General features: G+C 35.0%; 1 protein-coding gene across 6 annotated transcripts in view; it reads left to right on the forward strand.

Annotated features, from left to right (window-relative positions):
* The window catches only part of NBEAL1 (neurobeachin like 1), a 150208-nt gene that overhangs the window by 113302 nt on the left and 12204 nt on the right, over window positions 1-24702 (forward strand). For all 6 annotated transcript variants that reach the window (XM_081581943.1, XM_081581947.1, XM_081581945.1 and 3 more), the window contains 10 exons: window positions 59-154; window positions 552-676; window positions 3167-3307; window positions 9161-9291; window positions 12118-12227; window positions 15166-15283; window positions 17935-18032; window positions 20274-20390; window positions 22897-22986; window positions 24336-24445. In XM_081581943.1, coding sequence (XP_081438069.1) covers window positions 59-154; window positions 552-676; window positions 3167-3307; window positions 9161-9291; window positions 12118-12227; window positions 15166-15283; window positions 17935-18032; window positions 20274-20390; window positions 22897-22986; window positions 24336-24445 — 1136 coding nt within the window. The remainder of the gene's footprint in view (window positions 1-58; window positions 155-551; window positions 677-3166; window positions 3308-9160; window positions 9292-12117; window positions 12228-15165; window positions 15284-17934; window positions 18033-20273; window positions 20391-22896; window positions 22987-24335; window positions 24446-24702) is intronic.

Genomic DNA, 24702 nt, shown 5'->3' on the forward strand with positions numbered 1-24702 from the left:
AATAGTTATTGATTTCTAAGAGATGTAGACTAATTTTGATATTTTCTGTGCTATCTAGAAATGGGTAAACAGAGAGATATCAAATTTTGACTACCTCATTCAGTTAAACACAATGGCAGGACGAACCTATAATGACCTTGCACAGTATCCTGTGGTGAGTTTTATAAAAATCCTGTAAATATATACTTGACTTTCAATTTTATTATTTGCAAAAATATAAGTGGCTTATATCTAGTTTTTATTTTTAAAAAGATATAAAAACTATTTTTGCCTTTCTATTTATTTCTTACCCTGCTATTTTCAAGAAGTATATAAATATGAAGGGCATTTTAAAAATGAAAGCCTTTTTTCTTTCACTTCATTGAGAATATTTCAATGGAATTACAGGAGATAATGGTTCTGGTTATTGAGCTAAAGAAGAATAAACATTTGCAACAGGGAAAAAGTAAAGACTGTCCCTTTTTGTCTTTATAAAAGTGTTTGATATTAGTTATGGAGCTGGTAGCTTCCCTTGGGAAGAATGTCTAAATTGTAAATTGTGGCTCTTTTAGTTCCCCTGGATTTTACAAGATTATACTTCAGAAGAGTTGGATCTTAATAACCCATCTGTATTTCGAGATCTATCCAAACCAATTGGGGTAGTTAATGAAAAAAATGCCAAAGCCATGAGAGAAAAGTAAGTGCCTTTCATCTGCTTTGATAGATATACCCATAGCAGTTTGAATTTGTATTGATTTCTCCTATGGCTAACCAAGTGTTACTTTTTTAAAAATGCACAACTACTTTTGCTAATTAGAGTCTGTAATTCCTTCACTGTGGAGAAGGAAATGGCAACCCACTCCAGTACTCTTGCCTTCACTAAGTTTTCTTAGGAAAATGTATCAGTTATCTTTCAAATATCTTAACTATAGTCTGTGTCCCTTCATTACCAAATTTAAATTAATGTTGTTTAGAATTTCTTTTCTCCTTGTAATAAGAGAGTGAAGTCATAAAAAGAAAAACAAATATCATATATTAATACATATGTATGAAATCTAGAAAGGTGGTACAGATGAGCCTGTTCGCAGGGCAGGAATAGAGATAGAGACATAGAGAACTGACATGTGGACACTGGTGGGGGGTTGGGATGGCAAAGTGTGGGATTAATTGAGAGAGTAGCCCTGACATGTAAACAGAACCTTGTATGGCATAGATAGCTAGTGGGAAGCTCTTCTACAGCACAGGGAGCTGGGCTCTGTGCTCTGTGATGACCTAGAGCGGTGGAATGGAGGGTTGGGTGGGAGAGAGGCTCGGCAGAGAGGGGATGTGTATACGTATTGCTGATTCACTTTTTGTACAGCAGAAACTAAAACAACATTGCAAAACAATTATCTATCCAATTAAAAGATAAAAAGTATGTGTGCAAGGGTGGAATTCTTTATCCCTAGGTATTTTAGACTTAATAACCTGCTAATCTAACATTTACATCTGATATACTATTTTGGTAGATACCAAATTAATAATACTAATCTTTTCAGTAATAATGTGAATAAAGAACAGTGAAATATAAGAAAATTTAGAAAGTAACATTGGAAAGGAAAGAAAATATTTATAGTTATATAGATTTATGATCCATCCTGTAAATGTCTCATAATTATTTTTTTATTCAAAGCAAGTGGCTGACAAGTAAAAGAATAATTTTAATTTTCCTTTTTCTCCATGTGAACTTATGGATAACTTCCAGTAATAAAGACAAAGATTTTGCAAACAAAAACTTAGTTGTAGATTTTTTTGAGAGTTAATAGTACATTATTTTTTTTCCTTTTTATTTGCAAATCTTCTGTAAGACCTTTTTGCAGTGTTTAACATTTTATTTACTAATGGAATTTTGCTGTATGTATATTACCTCACTACCATTAGTCAAACTACTAACACTGTTCCATAGGAAATACATTTCATATAGGTTAACTTATTTTGTAGATAATGGGAGATACAATTTAATTTATTTTTCAATAGTATATTTTTCTGCATAGATACAAATGACTTTGGCCTAAAAACTCTCTTCTCCTGAATATTAATGATTTCTATGTAAAAAGGAAATTGACCTTAGCTTGACAAATTGATTAGTATTTTGATTTAAAATTTTAATGTGTATTTCTTCCACAAAACTGTTCATTCTTATTTAGATTTTATGCCCACTAACTCAGATGTCACCCTTTAGAACAATTACAATATTAGTGATAGTGCTTGCAGAGTTATTATATATATGCCCTTTGCTAGTAATCTGACTTAGGCCTTGTTTCTATTCCACTGTCTACTTTTTTTTTTTTTTATTGGAGTATAATTGATTTACAGTGTTATGTTAGTTTCAGGTGTACAACAACGTGATTCAGTAATACACACATATGTTCATTCTTATTCAGATTTTTTCTCATATATTTTATCACAGAATATTGAGTAGAGTTCCTTGTGCTATAGACATCTATTTCCTTCTCCCTTTGAATTATTAGACATTCATTTTCACAATTCTTGACTGGCCCTCTATATTTTTTTCTCTTACCTTGGCCATACTATGATGTCTAATTATCACATTCTTACAATAGCAGAAAAATAGAAACAACCTAACTATCTTTAAATAAATAGTTAAATTGTTATATAGTCTAAGGTTTTGTAAAAATTTTTTATTGAAATGTAGTTGATTTACAATGTGTTAGTTTCTGCTGTGCAGCAAAGTGGGTCACTTATATATTTTGTAAGATGTTAATAGAAACTTGTTAGATGAAAAAATAAGTTGTGAACAATATACTAGGTGAAACAGTTTTATATTAAAATGTATTTTATATTAAAATATATATTAATTCATAATTGACAAATGTTTGCCAGAATGTTATTATTTATTATCTCTGGGAAGTACAATTGTAATTGATTTTAAATTTCTTTATTTTGGTTCTCTGTGATTTCTATATGTAGTGAAAATAATTATTGCATAATACAAAAGTATTCCAAACTCCACTATTAGTGCTACTTTATTGTTCAGAAAGTATTAGTAATTTTTTTCATTTATTAATGTGATGTGATGATATGAATACATAGCCTCTTAATAAACTGTTTTCAGCAATACAATACAAGCATCTGTCCAAAATTAATTTTACTATTGTGATTATAAAACTTTAGTTTCTGTTTTTAGATATGAAAATTTTGAGGATCCTATGGGAACTATTGATAAATTTCATTATGGTACTCACTATTCAAATTCTGCTGGAGTTATGCACTATCTTATTCGTATAGAACCATTCACCACCCTCCACATCCAGCTTCAGAGTGGAAGGTATGTTTTGGGTAAATAAGCTGTTTTCTTAAGACTATATGATGGTGTTGAAAACTCTTTGCCTTCATGTCATGTACTGTTATAGGCTTCCCTGGTGGCTCAGATGGTAAAGAATCTGTCTACAATGCAGAAGATCTGGGTTTGATCCCTGGGCCAGGAAGATCCCCTGGAGAAGGGAATGGCTACCCACTTCAGTGTTCTTGCCTGGAGAATTCCATGGACAGAGGATCCTGGTGGGCTAAGTTCATGGGATCGCAGGAAGTCAAGCACAATTAAGCGACTAACACTTTCACTTTCATATACTATTATAACAGGACCTTACCTTTTTTATTCTCCTCCTTTTAGGTTTTGATTCATATAAAAGCCCCTAGATAAAAGTTCAGTTCAGTTCAGTTCAGTCGCTCTGTCGTGTCTGACTCTTTGCGACCCCATGAATTGCAGCACGCCAGGCCTCTCTGTCCATCAACAACTCCCAGAGTCTACCCAAACCCATGTCCATCTAGTCAGTGATGCCATCCAACCATCTCATCCTCTGTCGTCCCCTTCTCCTCCTGCCCCCAATCCTACCCAGCATTAGGGTCTTTTGCAATGAGTCAGCTCTTCGCATGAGGTGGCCAAATATTGGAGTTTCAGCTTCAACATCTGTCCTTCCAATGAACACCCAGGATTGATCTCCTTTAGGATGCATTGATTGGATCTCCTTGCAGTCCAAGGGACTCTCAAGAGTCTTCTCCAACACCACAGTTCAAAAGCATCAATTCTTCGGCGCTCAGCTTTCTTCACCGTCTAACTCTCACATCCATACATGACCACTGGAAAAACCATAGCCTTGACTAGACAGACTTTTGTTGGCAAAGTAATGTCTCTGCTTTTAAATATGCTATCTAGGTTGGCCATAACCTTCCTTCCAAGGAGTAAGCGTCTTTTAATTTCATGGCTGCAGTCACCATCAGCAGTGATTCTGGAGCCCAAAAAAATAAAGTCTGACACTGTTTCCACTGTTTCCCCATCTATTTCCCATGAAGTGATGGGACCAGATGCCATGATCTTAGTTTTTTGAACGTTGAGCTTTAAGCCAACTTTTTCACTCTCCTCTTTCACCTTCATCAAGAGGCTCTTTAGTTCTTCTTCACTTTCTGTCATAAGGGTGGTGTCATCTGCATATCTGAGGTTATTGATATTTCTCCTAGCAATCTTGATTCCAGCTTGTGTTTCTTCCAGCCCAGCGTTTCTCATGATGTATTCTGCATATAAGTTAAATAAGCAGGGTGACAATATACAGCCTTGACGTACTCCTTTTCCTATTTGGAACCAGTCTGTTCCATGTCCAGTTCTAACTGTTGCTTCCTGACCTGCATACAGGTTTCTCAAGAGACAGGTCAGATGGTCTGGTATTCCCATCTCTTTCAGAATTTTCCACAGTTTATTGTGATCCACACAGTCAAAGGCTTTGGCATAGTCAATAAAGCAGAAATTGATGTTTTTCTGGAGCTTTCTTGCTTTTTCGATGATCCAGCAGATGTTGGCAATTTCATCTCTGGTTCCTCTGCCTTTTCTAAAACCAGCTTGAACATCTGGAAGTTCACGGTTCACATATTGCTGAAGCCTGGCTTGGAGAATTTTGAGCATTACTTTACTAGCATGTGAGATGAGTGCAATTGTGCGGTAGTTTGAGCATTCTTTGGCATTGCCTTTCTTTGGGATTGGAATGAAAACAGACCTTTTCCAGTCCTGTGGCCACTGCTGCATTTTCCAAGTTTGCTGGCATATCGAGTGCAGCACTTTCACAGCATCATCTGTCAGGATTTGAAATAGCTCAACTGGAATTCCATCACCTCCACTAGCTTTGCATAGGAACCTGGAATGTTAGGTCCATGAATCAAGGCAAATTGGAAGTGGTCAAACAGGAGATGGCAAGAGTGAACGTAGACATTCTAGGAATTAGCGAACTAAGATGGACTGGAATGGGTGAATTTAACTCAGGTGACCATTATATCTACTATTGTGGGCAAGAATCCCTTAGAAGAAATGGAGTAGCCATCATGGTCAACAAAAGAGTCCAAGAGGCAGTACTTGGATGCAATCTCAAAAACGATAGAATGATCTCTGTTCGTTTCCAAGGCAAACCATTCAATATCACAGTAATCCAAGTCTATGCCCCGACCAGTAATGCCGAAGAAGCTGAAGTTGAACGGTTCTATGAAGACCTACAAGACCTTCTAGAACTAACACCCAAAAAAGATGTCCTTTTCATTATAGGGGACTGGAATGCAAAAGTAGGAAGTCAAGAAACACCTGGCGTAACAGGCAAGTTTAGCCTTGGAGTACAGAATGAAGCAGGGCAAAGGCTAATAGGGTTTTGCCAAGAGAACGCACTGGTAATAGCAAACACCCTCTTCCAACAACACAAGAGAAGACTCTACACATGGACATCACCAGATGGTCAACACCGAAATCAGATTGATTATATTCTTTGTAACCAAAGATGGAGAAGCTATATACAGTCAGCAAAAACAAGACCGGGAGCAGACTGTGGCTCAGATCATGAACTGCTAATTGCCAAATTCAGACTTAAATTGATGAAAGTAGGGAAAACCACTAGTCCATTCAGGTATGACCTAGATCGAATCCCTTATGAGTATACAGTAGAAGTGACAAAAGATTTAAGGGACTAGATCTGATAGAGTGCCTGATGAACTATGGACAGAGGTTCATGACATTGTGCAGGAAACAGGGATCAAGACCATCCCCATGGAAAAGAATGCAAAAAAGCAAAATGGCTGTCTGAGGAGGCCTTACAGATAGCTGGGAAGAGAAGAGAAGCGAAAAGCAAAGGAGGAAAGGAAAGATATTCCCATCTGAATGCAGAGTTCCAAAGAATAGCAAGGAGAGATAAGAAAGCCTTCCTCAGCGATCAGTGCAAACAAATAGAGGAAAACAACAGATTGGGAAAGGCTAGAGATCTCTTCAAGAAAATTAGAGATACCAAAAGAACATTTCATGCAAAGATAGGCTTGATAAAGGGCAGAAATGGTATGGACCTAACAGAAGCAGAAGATATTAGGAAGAGGTGGCAAGAATACACCGAAGAACTGTACAGAAAAGATCTTCACGACCCAGATAATCACGATGGTGTGATCACTCACCTAGAGCCAGACATCCTTAGATAAAAGTAGCCAAACTAGTTTGAGAATGGGTCACTCAAACTGAGTTACACAAATGACTTTTAAGACAAATTCCTCTACTGTTATCCAGTGTACTTTTGTTATTTTCCACTGGGTTTAGGAATCTACCAGAGATTCAGACTTAGAACTAATTTAGACCTTAATCCAAAACATCTACCAGAGATGTCTAACCAGTGCCTCTGTAGTCATCCTTAAAAATATTGATCAATAGGAATAAAAATAGAGAGGAATGAGGGCCCTTATGTTATTAGTAGCAGCTCAAACAGATATGCAATGCCACCATATTATTGTATCACCTGTCTATATTATATCGTACCTAAGTTTTACGTTTTCTTATTTATCCTAAAAAAAGAAACTTCTTCAAGAATCCTCCATTCCCCAGCGTATCGTCCAGGTGCCTCTCTACTTACTCTCATTTTGTCTCCCTGTTGCCTTATTCTTTAACATTATCCTTTTGCCTTTCCTGACCAATCAGAAACTATGTAAACATTGCCTGTTCTGCTCTCTTTCCATGTAACGTTTATCTCTCAAAATTAACCTGGGTTCCTTATTCCTGTCTTTAGTTCACTGAGCCTTGTCTTTCAAGGCGAGGCTTAGATCACTACATATCTCCAAACAGGCGGTGGAGCCTGGTGGGCTGCCATCTGTAGGGTCGCACAGAGTCGGACACGACTGAAGCGACTTAGCAGTAGCAGCATGTTTGCCATGAAATCAGCTAATTTTTCTTCCAGGAAAGTAAACCTGGGTCTCTTCAGCTTTTAGCGATTTTACAGCTTTTAAATAATTTTTTTAATAAGGCTTCAAAAATAGATTCTGTTTGTACTTCAGAGGACATCATCAACAGAGTAAAAAGACAACCAGTTCAATTGGAGAAAATATTTGCAAATTATAGATCTGATAAAGGACTTGTATCTGGAATATATAAAAAAAATCCTTGCAGTGCAACAGTAAAAAGACAAATGACTCAATTAAAAACTGAACAAAAGATCTAAATGGACATTTCTCCAAAGAAGATTACAGATGTCTAATAAACACATGAAAAGTTGATCAACATCATTGGTCATCAGGGAAAATCAAATCAAAACCAAAGTGAGATACCTCTTTACACCCACGAGGATGGCTGTAATAAAAAGACAGATAATACCTACTGTTGATGATCATGTTGAGAAATTGGAACAATTATGTACTGCCAGTGGAAATTTAAGATGATGCAACCTCTGTGGAAAACAGTCTGGCAGTTCTTCAAAACATTAAACATAGTATTAACACATGACCCAGCAATTCCAGTCCTAGGTATAGACCCAAGATTATTGAACACATATGTTTATGCAAACACTTGCACACAAATGGCCTTAACAGCTTTATTTGTAATAGTTCAAATATTTAAAAAATCCAGATGCCCATGAACTGGTAAAAGAATAAATACAATGTGGTATACCCATGCTGTGGAATATTATTTAGCTATGAGTTAAGAGAAGGAATGAAAGATTGATAAATGCGACAACATGGATGAAACTTGAAAGCTGTAGTGTGTTGAATGACATAAGCCAGGCACAAGATACCATATGTTATGTATGATTTACATAACATGTCTAAAAAAAAACAAATCCATGGAGACAGAAAGTAGATCAGTAATTGCCCAGGGCTGGAGGGAGGGTGAATGGAGAGTGACTGCTATTAGATACAGGATTTCCTTTTGGAGTGATGAAATGTTCTAAAACATTGTTTGTTGTGATGGCTGCACAGCTCTGAATATACTGAAAGCTCTTGAATTGTTCCCTTAGAGTGAATTACATATATGTTAATTATATATTGGTTAAGCTAGTCTCCCTCCACCCAAACAAAAAGATTCTGCCCATAAAGCTGTACCTCTCATTGAATTTGAATATATAATTCTTAGACTTTATTGATGACCCAATCATTGACTGTAGTTAAATTTAGAGTTCTGCTAAGTTCAGCTATGCTTCAAAACAAGATTGCTAGGCACAAGAAGAGTCATATTAAGTCATCAGTTGTCACTTAGAAGTCATCATTTATGGGATAAAACCAGGAAAACGTCAAAGGAGATGAAACAGAAGGGTTTATGCTGTTTGTGATTAGCTAAAACATAATAAAAATTGCAGCATGACCACTTGAGCTGCTTTCAACTACTGTAGGCCCATGATGGAACTTGAAAATAAAGTTAAAATAAGATAATAGTGTATGGAAGTAAAGTGTAAAAGCTTTAGCTACAGAATTATTTCCCGAACTCACCATCTACTTTTTAGCCAAAGAGTTTGTAAAGATATTTTGTATCATAGATTAATCAGCAGCATTCCTATAGATCTGTTAACTATGTCTATAAATACTATAATACTTAGTGATATTTAAAGTCTGTAATTTTAAAATATCCAAATAATATTTATTTATACTCTGTAATAAATTTTACTCAGCAGAATTATGCCATTTTCTAAGATGATACTAGTGATTAAAATTATAGTATTTAGTTCCTGACAACAAAATAAGAAAGATTCTCATAAGGAGAGCATATTTTGTTTTTAGATGTTAAAGAGAAAGGGTAAATAAAGAGAAACTAAACATGAGGCACCCTGAAGAAAGTGTGATTTTGTTTTAGCCTGTTGTTGCTCACAGTCAGGACTCACTGCTCCCTTCCCATCTCCACGTGTAGGTTCGACTGTGCCGATCGACAGTTCCATTCCATCCCTGCTACCTGGCAGGCTCTCATGGACAATCCATACGATGTGAAGGAACTTATTCCCGAATTCTTCTATTTCCCAGAGTTTTTGGAAAATCAAAATCGTAAGCAATAGTTTAACAATTGGACTGAATAGGTCCCATGGAGGATCTTGAAAAATATCTTTTAGGACATTTTTTGTGATGACCGATAGATTATTCTGTGTTTGTATTACTCAGTGACAAAGCTTAACTTAATATCCAGGTACTAGTCTTACCTTGTACAGAAATGCTACAGTGAATAAGATAAATGAGTGAAATTTGAATTAGTAAGGGAACTTATCTGAGTACAGTGTTTACTAGTGAAGCAAAAAGTGGCTGCAAGCTATTTCAGCCATACAGCTGCATGAGTTAAAGTGTTTGAGTTAGATAAGATGAAGGTTTATATCAGGGGTCAGCAAACTATAGATTCATGGGCCAGATCTGTGAGCAAACTAGTAGTTATCAATAAAGTTTTTTGGAATACAACTGGCCAATACAATTACATAAGCTGTGGCTGCTTTCACAGTATAATGGCAGATTTGACCAGTTGCAGCAGAGACCATAGGTTCACAAGGCCAAAAATACTTACTCTTTGACTCTTTGTAGAAGTTTGCTGACTCCTTTTAGAGTAAAAACAGGAGGCAATTTGAAAATAATCACTGAGTTTAAGTTACCACAGTATTTGAAAAACCATATTATTATTTTGTTATTGTTTTAAATTAATTTTTATTGGAGTATAGTTGCTTTATAGTGTTGTGGTTGTTTCTACTGTACAGCAAAGTGAATCAGCTATATGTATCATGTTATGTTTTTGAAGAAAAGAATCATAGAAAGAAATATGGTCTTTGAGAATATCCAAATACATTTTCGATGACTTAGTTTTAGATTTAAGTACAAATAAGAAAATGGCAAGATCATTCCGAATTGTGTTCTTTAGGAAAATTCCAGGGTCAAGGGCTGTTAACAACTTCCTTTTCCTCCCCTAGTATGTAATGTTAATGTTTGACCCATTGCTTGCTCAGTAGAATTATTTGCCATGCTGTTGAGAGCATATCCAGGGTCTCATGACCTTTGATCGTGCGCTCTAGGACCGGCTGTTGGATCCAAGGCATCTGATTCTCAGAGTAAGGCAGTTCCAATTGGTCACCTTCAGAAAACTGAGTGAAACTGTTGACAGATCTGACCCTAGTCAACCAGAGGACTGGATCTTTTAGGGCAAGGTATCCAGGATTGAAGGGATGACCAGATTAAATTTGGACCCAGAATTCAAGGTCTGCTTAGCTTGACAGTTTCTGACATTCACCAGAGCCAGAGCTAGTTGCTCTCTGTTACTGCTATCCTGGTGGCCTCCATTTCTAATTATCCATTGCCAATTTATTCAAAATGAGCTGGGTGGGAGAAAACAAAGTGTATTCATTAGAATGACAACAAATATTAATAAAACAACTCAAAATTGTATGAGGAAGAAAATGTTAGTATTTATTTTCCATGATAAAAATCCTGAGATATGGTAACTTAACAGCATCCTCAGAGGCAAGTTCCTTCTGTATTTTTACTCTGCTATTCTGAGTGTTGTAGATTTGTTCTTGCCAGTTACTGTCATGACTAAAAAATTCTAGACATCATAGGCAGATTCAACATTGTCTTAGAAAGAATTGAAACTTTTAATTCTTTGTGTTGTTTGTTAAGAATGAAAAACCCTTTCTCATGATCTCCCTTCACTGTCCAGAGCTGGGTCATGTACCAACCCCTATGCCAGTCACCTGCAACAAACATGAAATATAGGGCAGGATGCACACTTGAATAAAATAAAGCTCCTGCTATTAGATAAGGAAGGATGACTGTCAGGTGGCCACCAGTATCTGCCATATAGTAGTTGAGTTAAGGCCACAGACCCTGCATTGTGATATTTTATGACATTTAAACTTCTCTCCAGCTTTAAGGACACACTGATATTTTTAGGTAACTTCTTTAATGAAGGACTTTTGTGTTAACACTTTTCCCTTTCCATACGTATGAACAAAAAAATCTTAGCTTTGGGACAGTTTTGTCAAAATACTGTCTTCTATCATAATTAGTATGAGCAAATGTTTATTATGTCAGTATCTATTTAAAATAGTGTTGTAGAAATATTTTGTCCTTCTATAAGGTAAACTTGAGTGAGTTTAAGGTATAAGTTACACCCAAAAACTTTAAGTCACTGTATTTGGTAAATTAACCATTAGAGGAACTGTGTTTATTCTTTTTAATGTATGAAGAATGCTTACTGTTGCATTTTTGTTCAGGTTAAGATTTTGGTCATAATTATAATTTTTCTCACTTTTCTCAGAAAAAATAAACTATTAATTTGACTTATCTTCTAATAACTAATTGTAGTTTATTTTTTTCTAATAACTCATTTTAAACTATCTTATTTGCATTTACTTTTTTGATCAACTGTTAAAATGCATTCTAATAGATAAGTTATTTTTACCTGTTCAATAAATTTATATCAAGAAGGGAACTTAATAAGTGGGTTAGATTGTGAGTTTGAGATTGACATATACATTCTGCTATATTTAAAATAGATAAACAGTAAAGACCTGCTGTGTAGCACAGAGAAGTATACTCAATGCTCTGTAATAATCTAAATCAGGAAAGAATTTGAAAAAGAATAGATACATGTCTATGCATGGCTGAGTCACTTTGCTCTGTACCTGAAGCTAACACACCATTGTTGATCAACTGTACCCCAATATAAAATAAAAGATTTTTAATTGATTTTTAAGTCAAATTTTATCAAAACTTAATTATCATCTTTTAATAAACGAAGAAAAAACTTAGTTTTGCTGAGGAATATACCCTTTTATTTGTTTTATTTGATTTATTTAAATCTAAAATGATTCGATACATTTATTTTTTATGTCTTAGAATTTAACTTGGGTCGTCTACAAGTTTCCAAAGAACTAGTAAATGATGTCGTTCTCCCTAAATGGGCTAAGTCTGCTGAAGATTTCATCTATAAACATAGGAAAGCTCTGGTAAGATTTTTATGTTTAGTTATTAAGCAGATTAATAAGATAAAGATATATATGTTTTCCAGAGGATGATGGAATAAAGTATAGCTATTATTTTTCTTCATTAATTTGTAATCTATATTATATCCTGTTTTAAAAAGTATAATAGAGTAATTTATTTTGAAGTTATGAATCTTCTGATATAGTCAGACTATAGTAGTATTGTCCCTCAGATATGTAGCAAAAAAACAAATTCACTTCTGTAAGGCATCTGCCTGTTGTATGTATGTTTCAGTCACCAAGCTGGTGTAGTTTGATATATCGTAGTTCCCATATTTGTTTCAAATCTATCAAGGATAAGAACATTTTATTTTTCCTCTGAAGGAATTCAATAAGTTTTTAATAAGATAGCTAAATAAATACTAAATACTACTTAAATGTTTTGCTAGTTTTTAGCAAAATTTCCATTGTGGAGTTGAAGGACTAATAGGAGTTTATTTAATATTGCTGTTATGTTATTATCTTGAAGACACTGTTTCCACCTCCACACCCACAGAGCCCACCTAGCTTTCTATCTAAACTGAAATGTTTCAGATTCTAGAATTAGAATCTGGGAACATTCCTTGTTGTTAGTAGGTAGTTTGTCAAACTTCAGAATTCTGGATTAGTTTATAATTTGTTGTTGTTCAGTCGCTAAGTATTGTCCGACTCTTTGTGACCCCATGGACTGCAGCACGCCAGCCTTCCCTGGTCTTCACTATCTCCTGGAGTTTGCTCAGATTCATGTCCATTGAGTGGGTCCATCTCATCCTCTGTCACCCTCTTCTTTTGCAGTCAACCTTTCTCAGCATCAGGGTCTTTTCCAATGAGTCAGCTGTTCTCTTCTAGATTATAATACTTGTAAGCAATAACCCCATGCATGAATAAAGAATTGCGGGAAAAAGTAAAACAACTTGGAAAGATAATCTATAACTTTTTAACTAGGCAGAAACTTTTCAGATGCTTTCTGTGAACTATCTGGTTTAAACTGTGAATTGTCACAGTATCACATATGCCTTCCTCTCTAATGGTTAAATAGTAACAGGATCAGTGCAGATTCCAGAGGAAAGAAAATAAACCCCATCTCTTAATGGTGGGAGTGAGAAAGAATTGCAGCTATCTTTAATCCACCACACAGAGGCTGCCATTTGGCCATGAAGTGTTTACATTTCTTCCGCATGCAAAACGAACATACTTCCTCTTAAGATCTTCCCACAGTCCCACCTCATTAAGGCAGGGTTCTGCAGACCTTTTGTAAAGGACCAGGTAGTAAATATTTTTGTTAGCTCTAAGTTTAGTCTCTGTTAAAATTCTGCCATTCTAGTGCAAAAGAAAATGGAACATGGCTGTCTTCTACTAATCTACAAAATCTGAATTCAAGTAAGGTTTGGCCCACAAGCAGTAGCTTTGCTGATCCCTGCCGAAAGCCATGAGGCCTGAAGTCCAGAGTCTTATTAGTCATCTACATCAAATCCATGTGTGGATGAAACTACTCTGGTGCATCTCCTCTTGGATCTGAAGACTGTGAAGTAGATACAAGTTCATCCCCCACGTAACAACAGTAGTGTAATAAGGACAGGAGAACTATAATAGATACTAACATTTGAAAGGGAGAGAGAAATCAGAGGCACCTAACTTCTTACTTCTTACTGTGAACTTCTAACTGTTCATAGCAGTTCAGAATTCTAGCTTGGACATGCTCTCAGTACCTTTTTAGCCCACTGCTATTCCATGATAATTGGTTTTCCATGGATCATTTTGTTCTACCCTCAGGCATTTGGCTTTTTGCTCTGAGTCATTCTTTTCCATAAAAACTAAAACAGAAAATGTTGTTTTTACAAGAGTATCTTTGCCAGCCTCTTTCCTAATCATAGTAAGTTGGAAGCCAGCTGTAAAGAACCCATCTGCCAATGCAGGAGACTCAAGAGATGTGGGTTTGATCTGGGGTTGGGAAGATCCCCTGGAGAAAGGTATGGCAACCCACTATAGTATTCTTGCCTGGAGAATCTCATGGACTGAGGAGCCTGGTGGGCTATGGCCCATAGGGTCACAAAGAGTCAGACAGTATTGAGCAACTTAACATGCACATGCGCAAGAGTATCATTGCCTGCCTCTTTCCTTGTAGTAAGTTGGAAGCCAGAAGTCTTCTTATTTTTTGAACAGTTTTTATCTTTCTCAGTTTGAACTAATGCAGTTTCTTTTAAAATGTTGTGGGTTTCTTATAAATCAACTCTTTGGGGCAAAAAACAGTCCACATTACAAGATTGTCCATTATCTCCTTTGAGTTCAGAGGGAGGCTACAATGGGAAAATGTCCTTAAGGTTCTTAAGAGGCTCTATTTTCTAGTTGAATGAGTCTGTGACACACAACCTCAGTAGATTGTCTTGTAGCACGCTCTTGATCTTGGTGGCTCGATGGTAAGGAATCTGCAAGCAACGCAGGAGACACAGGAGACTCGAGGGTTGATTCCTGGGTCTGGAAGATCCCCTGAAGGAGGAAATGGCAACCCACTTCAGTATTCTTGCTTGGGAAATCCCATGGGCAGAGGGAATTGAATTTCTAGACAAATATTTCAGTAGAAGTTTCACAACAAAAATGTATTCTACAGCTATCATTAATTTTTTTGTTGTTCATATTTGGGCTATTAGAATATATGTTATTTTCTTCACCCAATAGTTAGGAGATATATATGTAATAAATATTAGTAAATATGATATCTACATTATCCTACATAGGATATAGTCAATATTTGTAGTAGATGTTAGATACATACTTAATGTCATTTTGAGATAATTTTATTTTATTTACAGCATTAATATCTGTATGTGGAAATGTTTCAGATGCTCTTACTTTCTCAAAGGACCCATGTTTACACTGTAGTCAAAGGTAACTATATTAATGATTAAATTTGTTCTCTTTCTAGGAGTCCGAATATGTTTCTGCTCATCTTCATGAATGGATAGATCTGATTTTTGGCTATAAACAGAGGGGGCCAGCTGCAGTGGAGGCACTCAATGTTTTCTATTACTGTAGTTACGAAGGTATAAGCCTATATACTTTTTCTCTTATATTATGTTGATAGAAAATATTATTAGAAATTCCCTGACTGTCCAGTGGTTAGGAATCTGTTCTTCCACTGCAAGGGGCATGAATTTGATCTCTGGTGGGAAATAAGATCCTGCATGCCACAGGACTCTGTCAAAAAAAGGGAAAATATTATTTATTATGTATTTATACATGGTATTTTAGACATAACTATTTAACACGAGAAAGACTACATTTTAAAAATAGCTTTAGGGACTTCCCTGATGGCCCAGTGGTTGAGAATCCATCTTATAAAGCAGGGGACATGGATTCCATCCCTCTTTGGGGAACTAGGATCCTACATGCTGTGGAACAACTGAACCCACATGCTGCAACTGGAGAAAGCCCATGCACTGCAATGAAGACCCACCACAGCCAAAAAATTAAAAACAAATAATTAATTTTAAAAAAAACAACCAACTACTTGTGGGGAGTTATCAAGATGGTGGATTAGTAGGATGTGAAGCTCACTTCCTCCTACAAAAAAAACCCACAAATATTAAAAAAAATAGCTTTAGTGAACTTTTCTGTTTGAAAGAGTGCTTTTTTTTTTAACGATAGTTTCATTTATCCCATCTCTAAATTTAAACATCCATTTGATTGTGATTTGACTCAAAATATGTAGAATGATATCTACTTGGCCTCAGTAGAAAGAAAATATAATGAGTTGTCAGCACCAAATCTACTGTGTATTATCTCTTACCATAGATTCATAGTAAACTTCATCTTAGTTTTAACATAGAAGATTGAACTTCTCTTTAAGCTTGAATGGAAAATATCTCCATAAAATATTTTAATGAAATAAATTCTGTCTTACATAAGGAATTTGAGATGCTTTAAAGCTAGGAAGAAATAACAGAAATAACCACAATATTTTTCTTGAAGGGACATGTATAATTTATGAACTATCATGGAATTATTATGTACCAAATGTGTACTAGAACTTCTGAACAGGTTTTCTTTAGGATGAATGAAAATGAATGTAAAGGTTGAGATAACAGGGCCTCATATGTCTTTTAAGTGTGAGCAACCCCAACTCTTTTGCATAGTAATAACCTTGAGAAGCCTTGGTGAATCTGCTTCATCTTGATGCTATAAATAGTTGGGTTGAGTACTGGTGGAAATAAGAGGTAAATATTTGCCATTGTTGCTGTGTTTGTTGTTTAGTTGCTAAGTTGTATCTGACTCTTGCTACCCCATGGACTGTAGCCTACCAGGCTCCTCTGTCCATGGGATTTTCCAGGCAAGAATATTGAAGTGGGTTGCCATTTCCTTCTCCAGAATGCTGCTTAATAAAAAAAAAAAATAGGTACATATATGCAAATCAAATTATAAGGATCAAATATTGGTGGTATTAAATATTTTGATCTCTGGCTGTATATGTCCTGTTTGGGCAAGTCTGAGTATACAGTATTAAATTGTTAACACACTTTATAGAAGACTTTTTAGAATTATGAATGAAATATTTTCCAGTGATAATAAGATGACGTTATTTGAGCAAATTCTGGAGATAGTGAAGAATAGAGGAGCCTGGCGTGCTGCAGTCCGTGAGGTTGCAAGTCAGATGTGACTTAGCGACTAAACAACATTCTGATGTCTAGCTCAGGAGCAAGTGCGTTTTCTGAAGGCTTTGAAAGGCTTAAGAATTTCTTCTGTATAATATTTTTGTTTATTTTGTTTTTGATTGTGCTGGGTCTTTGTTGCTTCACGTAGTCTTTCCCTAGTTGTTACGAGAGAGGCTACTCCTCGTTGAGGTGCATGGGCTTATCATCTCAGTGGCTTCTCTTGTTGTGGAGCATAGGCTCTGGATGTATAGGCTTCAGTCTTGTGGCACACGGGCTTAGCTGCTCTGCTTCATGGGGAATCTTCACAGATCAGGAATAGAACTCATGTCACCTGTGGTGGCCGGAAGATTCTTATCCACTGTACTACCAGGGAGGTCCAGGGGTTCTTTTCTAATCCTTGCATAGAGCTAATAGTTCTAAAGATCATGAATAGTATGAAGTTTTGTGAATTGAACAGAGCCCACTTGACTTTTGGTAAATAGACAAGCTTGTTCTACCTTACCTTACTTGGTTCATTTGGTAACAGTTTTGTAGGGAGGTAGCACAACATTGGTGGTTAGGAGCATAGATTTTGAAATCAGACTTTACCTACTTTGGTCAAATACTAGCCATGTAACAATCCCTATTAAGTATGACTTGGTTTAATCAGTTTGCCAGAACATCACTTTTCCCAACTTTTATTAGGTAGATAGTATAGCAGCGTTTTTGTGTGGTTATTACACTTGTTGCAGATTAACCATCATGAAGAAAGCTATCAGGTGTACAATGAATATAGTGTGTATTTTTCCAATAGAAGCTTTTATAGATTTTTATGGGAACTTTTATAGTTAACTTTTGGTTAAAGCCTTTTTAGTTGTAAATAGTGGGTGGAATTTATTTTTATGCATATTTAATATCTGAAGTGTTACTGATTTTTTAAAAAGTTACTTCTTTCCATTCAGAATATTTTGTTGAAAATATGCTAATCAGTCTCTGATATTTTAAACAGTTACATGGATTACTGATTTGTTTTCACTGTTTTGGCTTCTTTTTCTTGGTTTTAGGAGCTGTGGATCTGGATGCCTTAACAGATGAGAAGGAAAGAAAAGCCTTAGAAGGGATGATCAACAATTTTGGGCAAACACCTTGTCAACTGTTAAAGGTAAAGCATAAAAGTTGGTAATTACATAAGTCTAGAATTTAATTGCTAAGGAATAGTACTACCAGTATTTTCAATAATTTTAATGATTTAAAACTTCATTTCAGAATTATCTAGAATTTGGAAAAAAACTATACTGTGACTAAAAAAAAAGTAAATTTAAATGATTCTTCCTATTTTGAATAACAAAATGTTACAGTCGAAATCCACATATTCAGTCAATTTCTCTTGAGTCACAGAAGATTTATATTTACTCAAAATAGCCAATCACCTTTACTTAGTTATCTCTTGAGAGGAAAAGGTGAGGTTGAAGGCTCCTGTCAGGTGAGCTATTATTCTCTCCTTTGTTTAAATGGAGAAGGAGGACTTCCCTGGTGATCCAGTGGTTAAGAATATACACTGCCAGTGCAGGGGCCACCGGTTCGATCCCTAGATCACAGCTAGAATGTGACTGGGGCAGAATTTGGATGCCTGATCATCTAACTCCGAAACCTTTCTGCCATCCCATGTTTCCTCTGAATTAATAGCTGTAAGCCCCCTTGTTGAACTTGTAGATCATTTTTCCAGTTCTTGTGGGTTGTTATTTACATCCTAATTATGACATTTTCTGACTTAGTTGTTTATTTATCCATTTGCCTCACTATATTATAGCTATGTTAAAGGCAATAACCTTCTTTTAATCATGTTTGTATCTTTCTTGCATATAGTTTGTGTGCAGTAAGTATTTGTTGAGTTGACATCGCCATAGCTATAATTGCAAAGGTATATCTAAATTCTGGTTTATAGATGTACTTCAATTAATTCATTGATCAGACTGAGCTTTATAATTGTTACTGTTCATTAGCAACTGTTTATTTGAAGTATCCACCACTGATCTTTACAGAATATCCGTATTTGAAATGAGTGCTTTAAACCTTATCTGTTGACAGTCAGAGGTAAAAGTAACAGAATAACAGAACACTTCTATGGACTTTGAAATAGATTCTATAGTATTTTTGCAGCAGCTTAACTTTTTTTTTTTTTTTTAACAAGGGTAGTGTGAATTAGTTTTTATGATTAAAAAATGTCATAAAAAATCAGCTTTTGATTTCAAATAAAGGGAATACTCACATGGTTAATTGAGAGCTAAATATTGAATTAGAGCTATCAAATCTATTTCCCATGGTTTAATATTTTGGAGAACACTCTTGAGAGTCCCCTGGATCACAAGGAGATCAGACCAGTCAGTCCTATAGGAAATCAGCCCTGACTATTCAGGAAGCACTGATGATGAAGCCAAAGCTTCAGTAGTTAGGTCACCTGATGCAAAGAGTTGACTCATTGGAAAAGACCCTGATGTTGGGAAAGATTGAAGGCAAAAGGAAAAGGCAACGGCAGAGGATGATATGGTTTGATAGTATCACTGACTCAATGGACATGAATTTGAGCAAACTCCAGGAAAAAGTGCTGCAGTCCATGGGGTTGCATAGAGTCAGACACAACTTAGTGACTGAACAACAACAGCGATATTTTACAATAGAGACAGAAGAATCCTCTTTAGATAGAATTCTATTCTGCATTTTAATTGTGATGTTGGAATATTAATTTGACTTGTAATTCTCTTATTTAAAAAGGTGATGCTGTCTTTTGTTTGTGACATAAAATCTAAGAAATAATAATAATTTATTTGAAAAGCAATGCAGCAATATCTGTAATTCGATTCCAATAATATGGACATTCAGATCTTATTTCAGGAATTATAAAGATTCACCCATTTTATAAACTTTGACTTTTGAATAATCCATTTATGTTTACCAGTATATGTACATCAGCATGTACCATATTTATGATACTCTTCTACATGTTGAAAATCTAAAACCGAATACAATTTACTTTCTTACTTTAAGATACCTATTGTCTAGTTGGAAAAGACCATAGCCAACTATATATAATCCAACATAAAAAGAAATAAGTACTGAATAAGATGCTAAGTAATGTAATGTGCAGAGGAAAATAATGAAAGAATAATTAATTACTTCTGACTTAGAAATTCAAGGGATATATCATTAAGAAAAACTGTAGAAGTAGGATTTCTCTAGGAATGAAGAGAGTCGAACTCTGCTGAGGGAATTGTCTGAGCAGTTCAAGTTGTCAACAGTGCATAGAATGTAATACATTGTAGCTAGAGTCCAGTATGTATGAGGGAATATAGTGAGAGGTGTTTTAATGTAATTATGAATTATTTTTTCTTAATTTTTTTTTAAGGAACCACACCCTTCTAGATTATCAGCAGAGGAAGCAGTGCAGAAGCAAGCCAAAACAGACACTTCAACCTTTAACCTATTTCAACACCTCCCTGAACTCAAGTCATTTTTTATAGAGGTAATCTCCAACTTGATAATATCAATGGATTTTCTCTATAAATTCTGTACACTTCCACATTCCTTTTATTCCTAAATGGCAAGTATAGGTGTTAATACTTAATCCAAAATAGTAAATAATTCTTCACTTTTATGTTCTTAGATTTTTTAAAACAACCTGTTGAACGCTTTTGTTTGCTGCTGAACTTTTTCTCTTGGCTTTCTCTCTTCTAATTTCATGTTTTCCTGAAGGAAACATAAGAAGGAAGGATAATTTGATTTAAATGGCTTCTTGTGTCGGTTGAGATGATACATAGAGGAAATCGAAAATAACTTTTAATTATAGTGTCTATTCATATATAAAACATGGCCCATGAGTCAACTTATTAACTGCTAATATCATAAGGAATAGTCAGTGAAGCAAGATAAGTAGTTAATGCTGTTCTTGAAAGAGTATGTTCAAATTCAAATGTTTAAATATAGATATTGAGTTACAGTTGATCCTTGAACAACACATGGTTGAACAGTGTGGGTATACTTATACATGGGTTTTTTTCGAAAGTAAATACTAGAGGTACTACATAATCTCTGGTTGGTTGAATTTGTGGGGCAGAACTGCAGATAAGAAGGAACTGCAGGTACAGAGGGCTGACTATAAATTACATAATGCATGGAGAATTGACATCCCTAACCCTTGAGTTGCTGAAGGGTCAGCTGTTCTTTGAGTAGTTCAGACTGTGAATGTGAAATGTGTTCATACCTATAAATGTGGTTAGACCAGATAATATTAACTCTTTTGAAAGAAGAAAAATGATAAAAACGTATCAAGAATAGGTTGAAGATGTACATAGAATGTGCATTAACTCTTATGCAACATAACAGAGGTTGGTAAATGTTTTCTTAAAGGGCCAGATAGTAAATATTTTGGGCTTTGTACCTACATATAATTTGAAGGTGCTTAATTTCTTCCGGTAGTGAAATGGGACATGTTTTTGTGTCCCAGGAAAGCTCATTAGCGACTCAGCACCCAATATGTTTATTGGGGGCTGGTCACTGAAGTACCCTCTGCCTAGCACATTCCAAATTCTAGACTCCCCAAAGAAAAGCAGATATTTAGATGATTGTCTGCACAAACAGTCTAGGCATAGTGAGCCATGTGCATCATTGAAGACAAGTTTTATACCCATATAAGGAAGTCTTTGCCTGCCAAGTTCCCTGATGCCAGCCAATGGCCAACCTTGCAAACAGCCTTCCTGAGGAGAGCAATCTCAATTCTGCTATATTATCTTTTTACTGTACATAGAGTAACCCATAAACTCCTGTTTGACCCCTAAATTGATGGACATGTAAGGCTATATTTATTATGTAATTCTGATAAGTATTTTCACTGCGTCTAATCATTTATGGCATTTTTATAGTATACATTCTGGGTTCTATCTGCAGTGCAGTGGCATTTGCCCCTCTCTGCACCCAAGTTACATGGTAGCTTTCCCAGGGCCAGTATCTGGATCAGGGTAAAGAATGCAATTTATATCCTTGGGTACCAGTAATTGTTAATCCCTTTTCATCATCATATAAGAAGATGTTTCCCACTCACTCATAGGAAAAGAGAAGGCCTTTCTTAGGTCTCTTCATAGGTATTAAAATGGTGAAGAAAATTGATGTAGCAATGAAAGCAAGAGCTTATTAAATGGATTCCTTCAGATATCATTTCCACTTCTGGTTGTTTAAATGTCAGTCATCTTCTCTTGATTAATTCACAGTATGAAGAGAAAAGATATACTCTAACTTCGTATGGTTATAATTAATTATTTAGTTCATATAAAACTCTTAGAAAAGCACCTGGCATGTAGTTTGTACCTAGTAATATTAAGTTATCATTTACCTCATAAATGTTAGCTGTAATTTATGAACTGTTGTCACATCAAGAAACTTACTTCAAATCCTTGTTCTCTTTAACATTGTAATAAAATAATGGTAATATAATAATGGTAATAATGTAATAAAATGATGTTTTCCAAGGATTGTCTTTATTTTCTGGTTCTTTTGTTGTGGCTTTCAGAAAGGGCCTCAGGTAATGGAACAGATCTATTTTTTGAAAGTTAAACCCCAAAGGAAAAGTCTATAATATATAACTAGTTTTTTCATTTCACTTATTTGAGTAATGTTTTCTTACAAAGTCTGTATTTTCTACTTTATATTCATGTCAGTATGCATGGGAAAAATAAAGATTTTAAATCATTGGCTGTTTTGGATGGTTGACACTCCTTGAAATCTACATCCTTGTTTAACAGCAGGGTAGTGGAATACAAGAAGGTGATGGGTTTCATAACTTTCAAGTATGCCATTCAAACACAGTATAAAATTCCTTTCTTGTATTTTAAATTAACTGGTAATATGTTTTGGATACAGTAAAATGCTATATTACAGGGTTTATCTTTATTTAAAGAAATAGAAGTTTTCAATAATTTGTATTTAATAAAGATAAGAGGAACCAGCCACTAAAACCTCTGTCCTTTATTTTCTAGGGAATTAGTGACGGTATTCCACTAGTAAAGGCAATTGTTCCCAAAAATCAGTCTCGTTCTTTTATATCACAAGGAAGTCCTGAGTTACTGGTAAGTTGGTTTATACCTTTTTCACACTGCCATGTCTGTATCCATTACAACTTACTGAAAAAATTGAGAAAATAAAAATTTTTTTAAGTGTTTTAAAAAATTAATAGATAAGGCAATTCCCTAGCCGTCCAGTGGTTAGTGCTTTATGCTTCCACTGCACAGGGGATGGGTTCCTTCCCCAGTTGCCTGGTTGGAGAACCAAGATCCCACGTGCTGCTGAACATGACCAAAAAAAGAAAAAATAAATAAAATTTTTATAGAATTAATTTGACCAAGTATAAAAATGTATCTTTTATTTACATAGCTTTTAAGTAGTTCTGTAATCCTAAAGTTTGTTTGAAATAATAAATATGTGAAAATACCAGGAAAAGTGTATAAGAAAAGTATGCTATAGCATCTTATTAGATATTAAAATTTATCATAAAGCAGTGAAAATGAGATATAATACAGAATTGATAATGGTCCGACCACCTGCAGGACATATTAGTGAGTATGTGAATTTTGTCATTTAATCCTCCTAACAATCCTGTGAGATAGGCACGATTATTATTTCCCTTTTATAGATGAGAATTAAATCTCAGAAGTCACTTGCTCAGAGTCACAAAGCTAGCAAGTAAGAGATCTGGGACCCTAGCAAGTTGACCAAACATAGGTTTGTCTTATTTTATCACTTAGAGATGATAAGAATAAGCACATGTGATAAGCATAGCACAGTGAACAGTAGATTCCAGAGTTAGACCTATTTTTCTAACTATGCATATTGTGTGTTTGCTTAGATAAAACATCTTCAAAGATTAACAAAAATAATAAATACTTTTTTTAAGTGGCAGAATTCTGTGTTTTTTTTTTTTCAGAATTCTTAAGTTATCTGAATTTTTTTTTTTTTGGAAGTCTATCACTTTTATCAAGGGGGAGTAAAACTTTCCATTTTTTAATGTAAGTATTCACTATTACTGTCCCTCCTAAAAGGAGACCTCTTTAACAATTCTTCATAAATTCTACTTATGATTTATGTTCTAAATGATAAGTATCTTATTTTTGTGGTAAGACTTGATCCTTAATTTCTTCTGACTGCCAACTAATAGATGCTAGTATTTGAGAAATTTTGAGGAAAATAATCTTACCAAAGGAGGATACACTGGGACTTTTTTATAGTAGGATAACAATGAGCTTTTTAACCATTTGAATTATTTTGAGACTTTTTTAATGAGTCTCACATTTGAAGTACATAATCCTGCACTATTCCCTAAATAACAAATGCTAATAGCATCATGTAGGCATTTGGTTATTTTGTGTTGCTTTCCTTAATCTTCTCATTAAAGGTTTGTCCTCATGTATTTCTTTTCCAGATAACACTAAGCATGAATTACATTATTGGAACCCATGGATGGCTGCCATATGACAGAAACATTTCTAATTACTTTACATTCATCAGGGATCAAACTGTGACAAATCCCAAGTAAGTAAATGGGCGTTTAAAACAAAACAAGTACCTTTAGTATCTTATTGCCAGGAAAAGCAAATAGATTAAAATTTCCAACTCCCAAGTTTCCTGTTCCTGACATCCCTTTATCTTGTCTTTATCCTTTGAGGCTATTTACAGAATTGACAGTCTTACTAAATTGGTTGTGAAAGTTAAGATTTAAATCTTTTTCATGCCTTCACCAATCCTACTTTCTTTACACTTAATCCTCGAGACTATATTGTTATATATAT

The sequence above is a fragment of the Giraffa tippelskirchi genome, chromosome 3 (assembly GCF_054371585.1).
Source record: "Giraffa tippelskirchi isolate mGirTip1 chromosome 3, T2T-mGirTip1v1.2.pri, whole genome shotgun sequence".
Classification (NCBI taxonomy): Eukaryota; Metazoa; Chordata; class Mammalia; order Artiodactyla; family Giraffidae; genus Giraffa; species Giraffa tippelskirchi.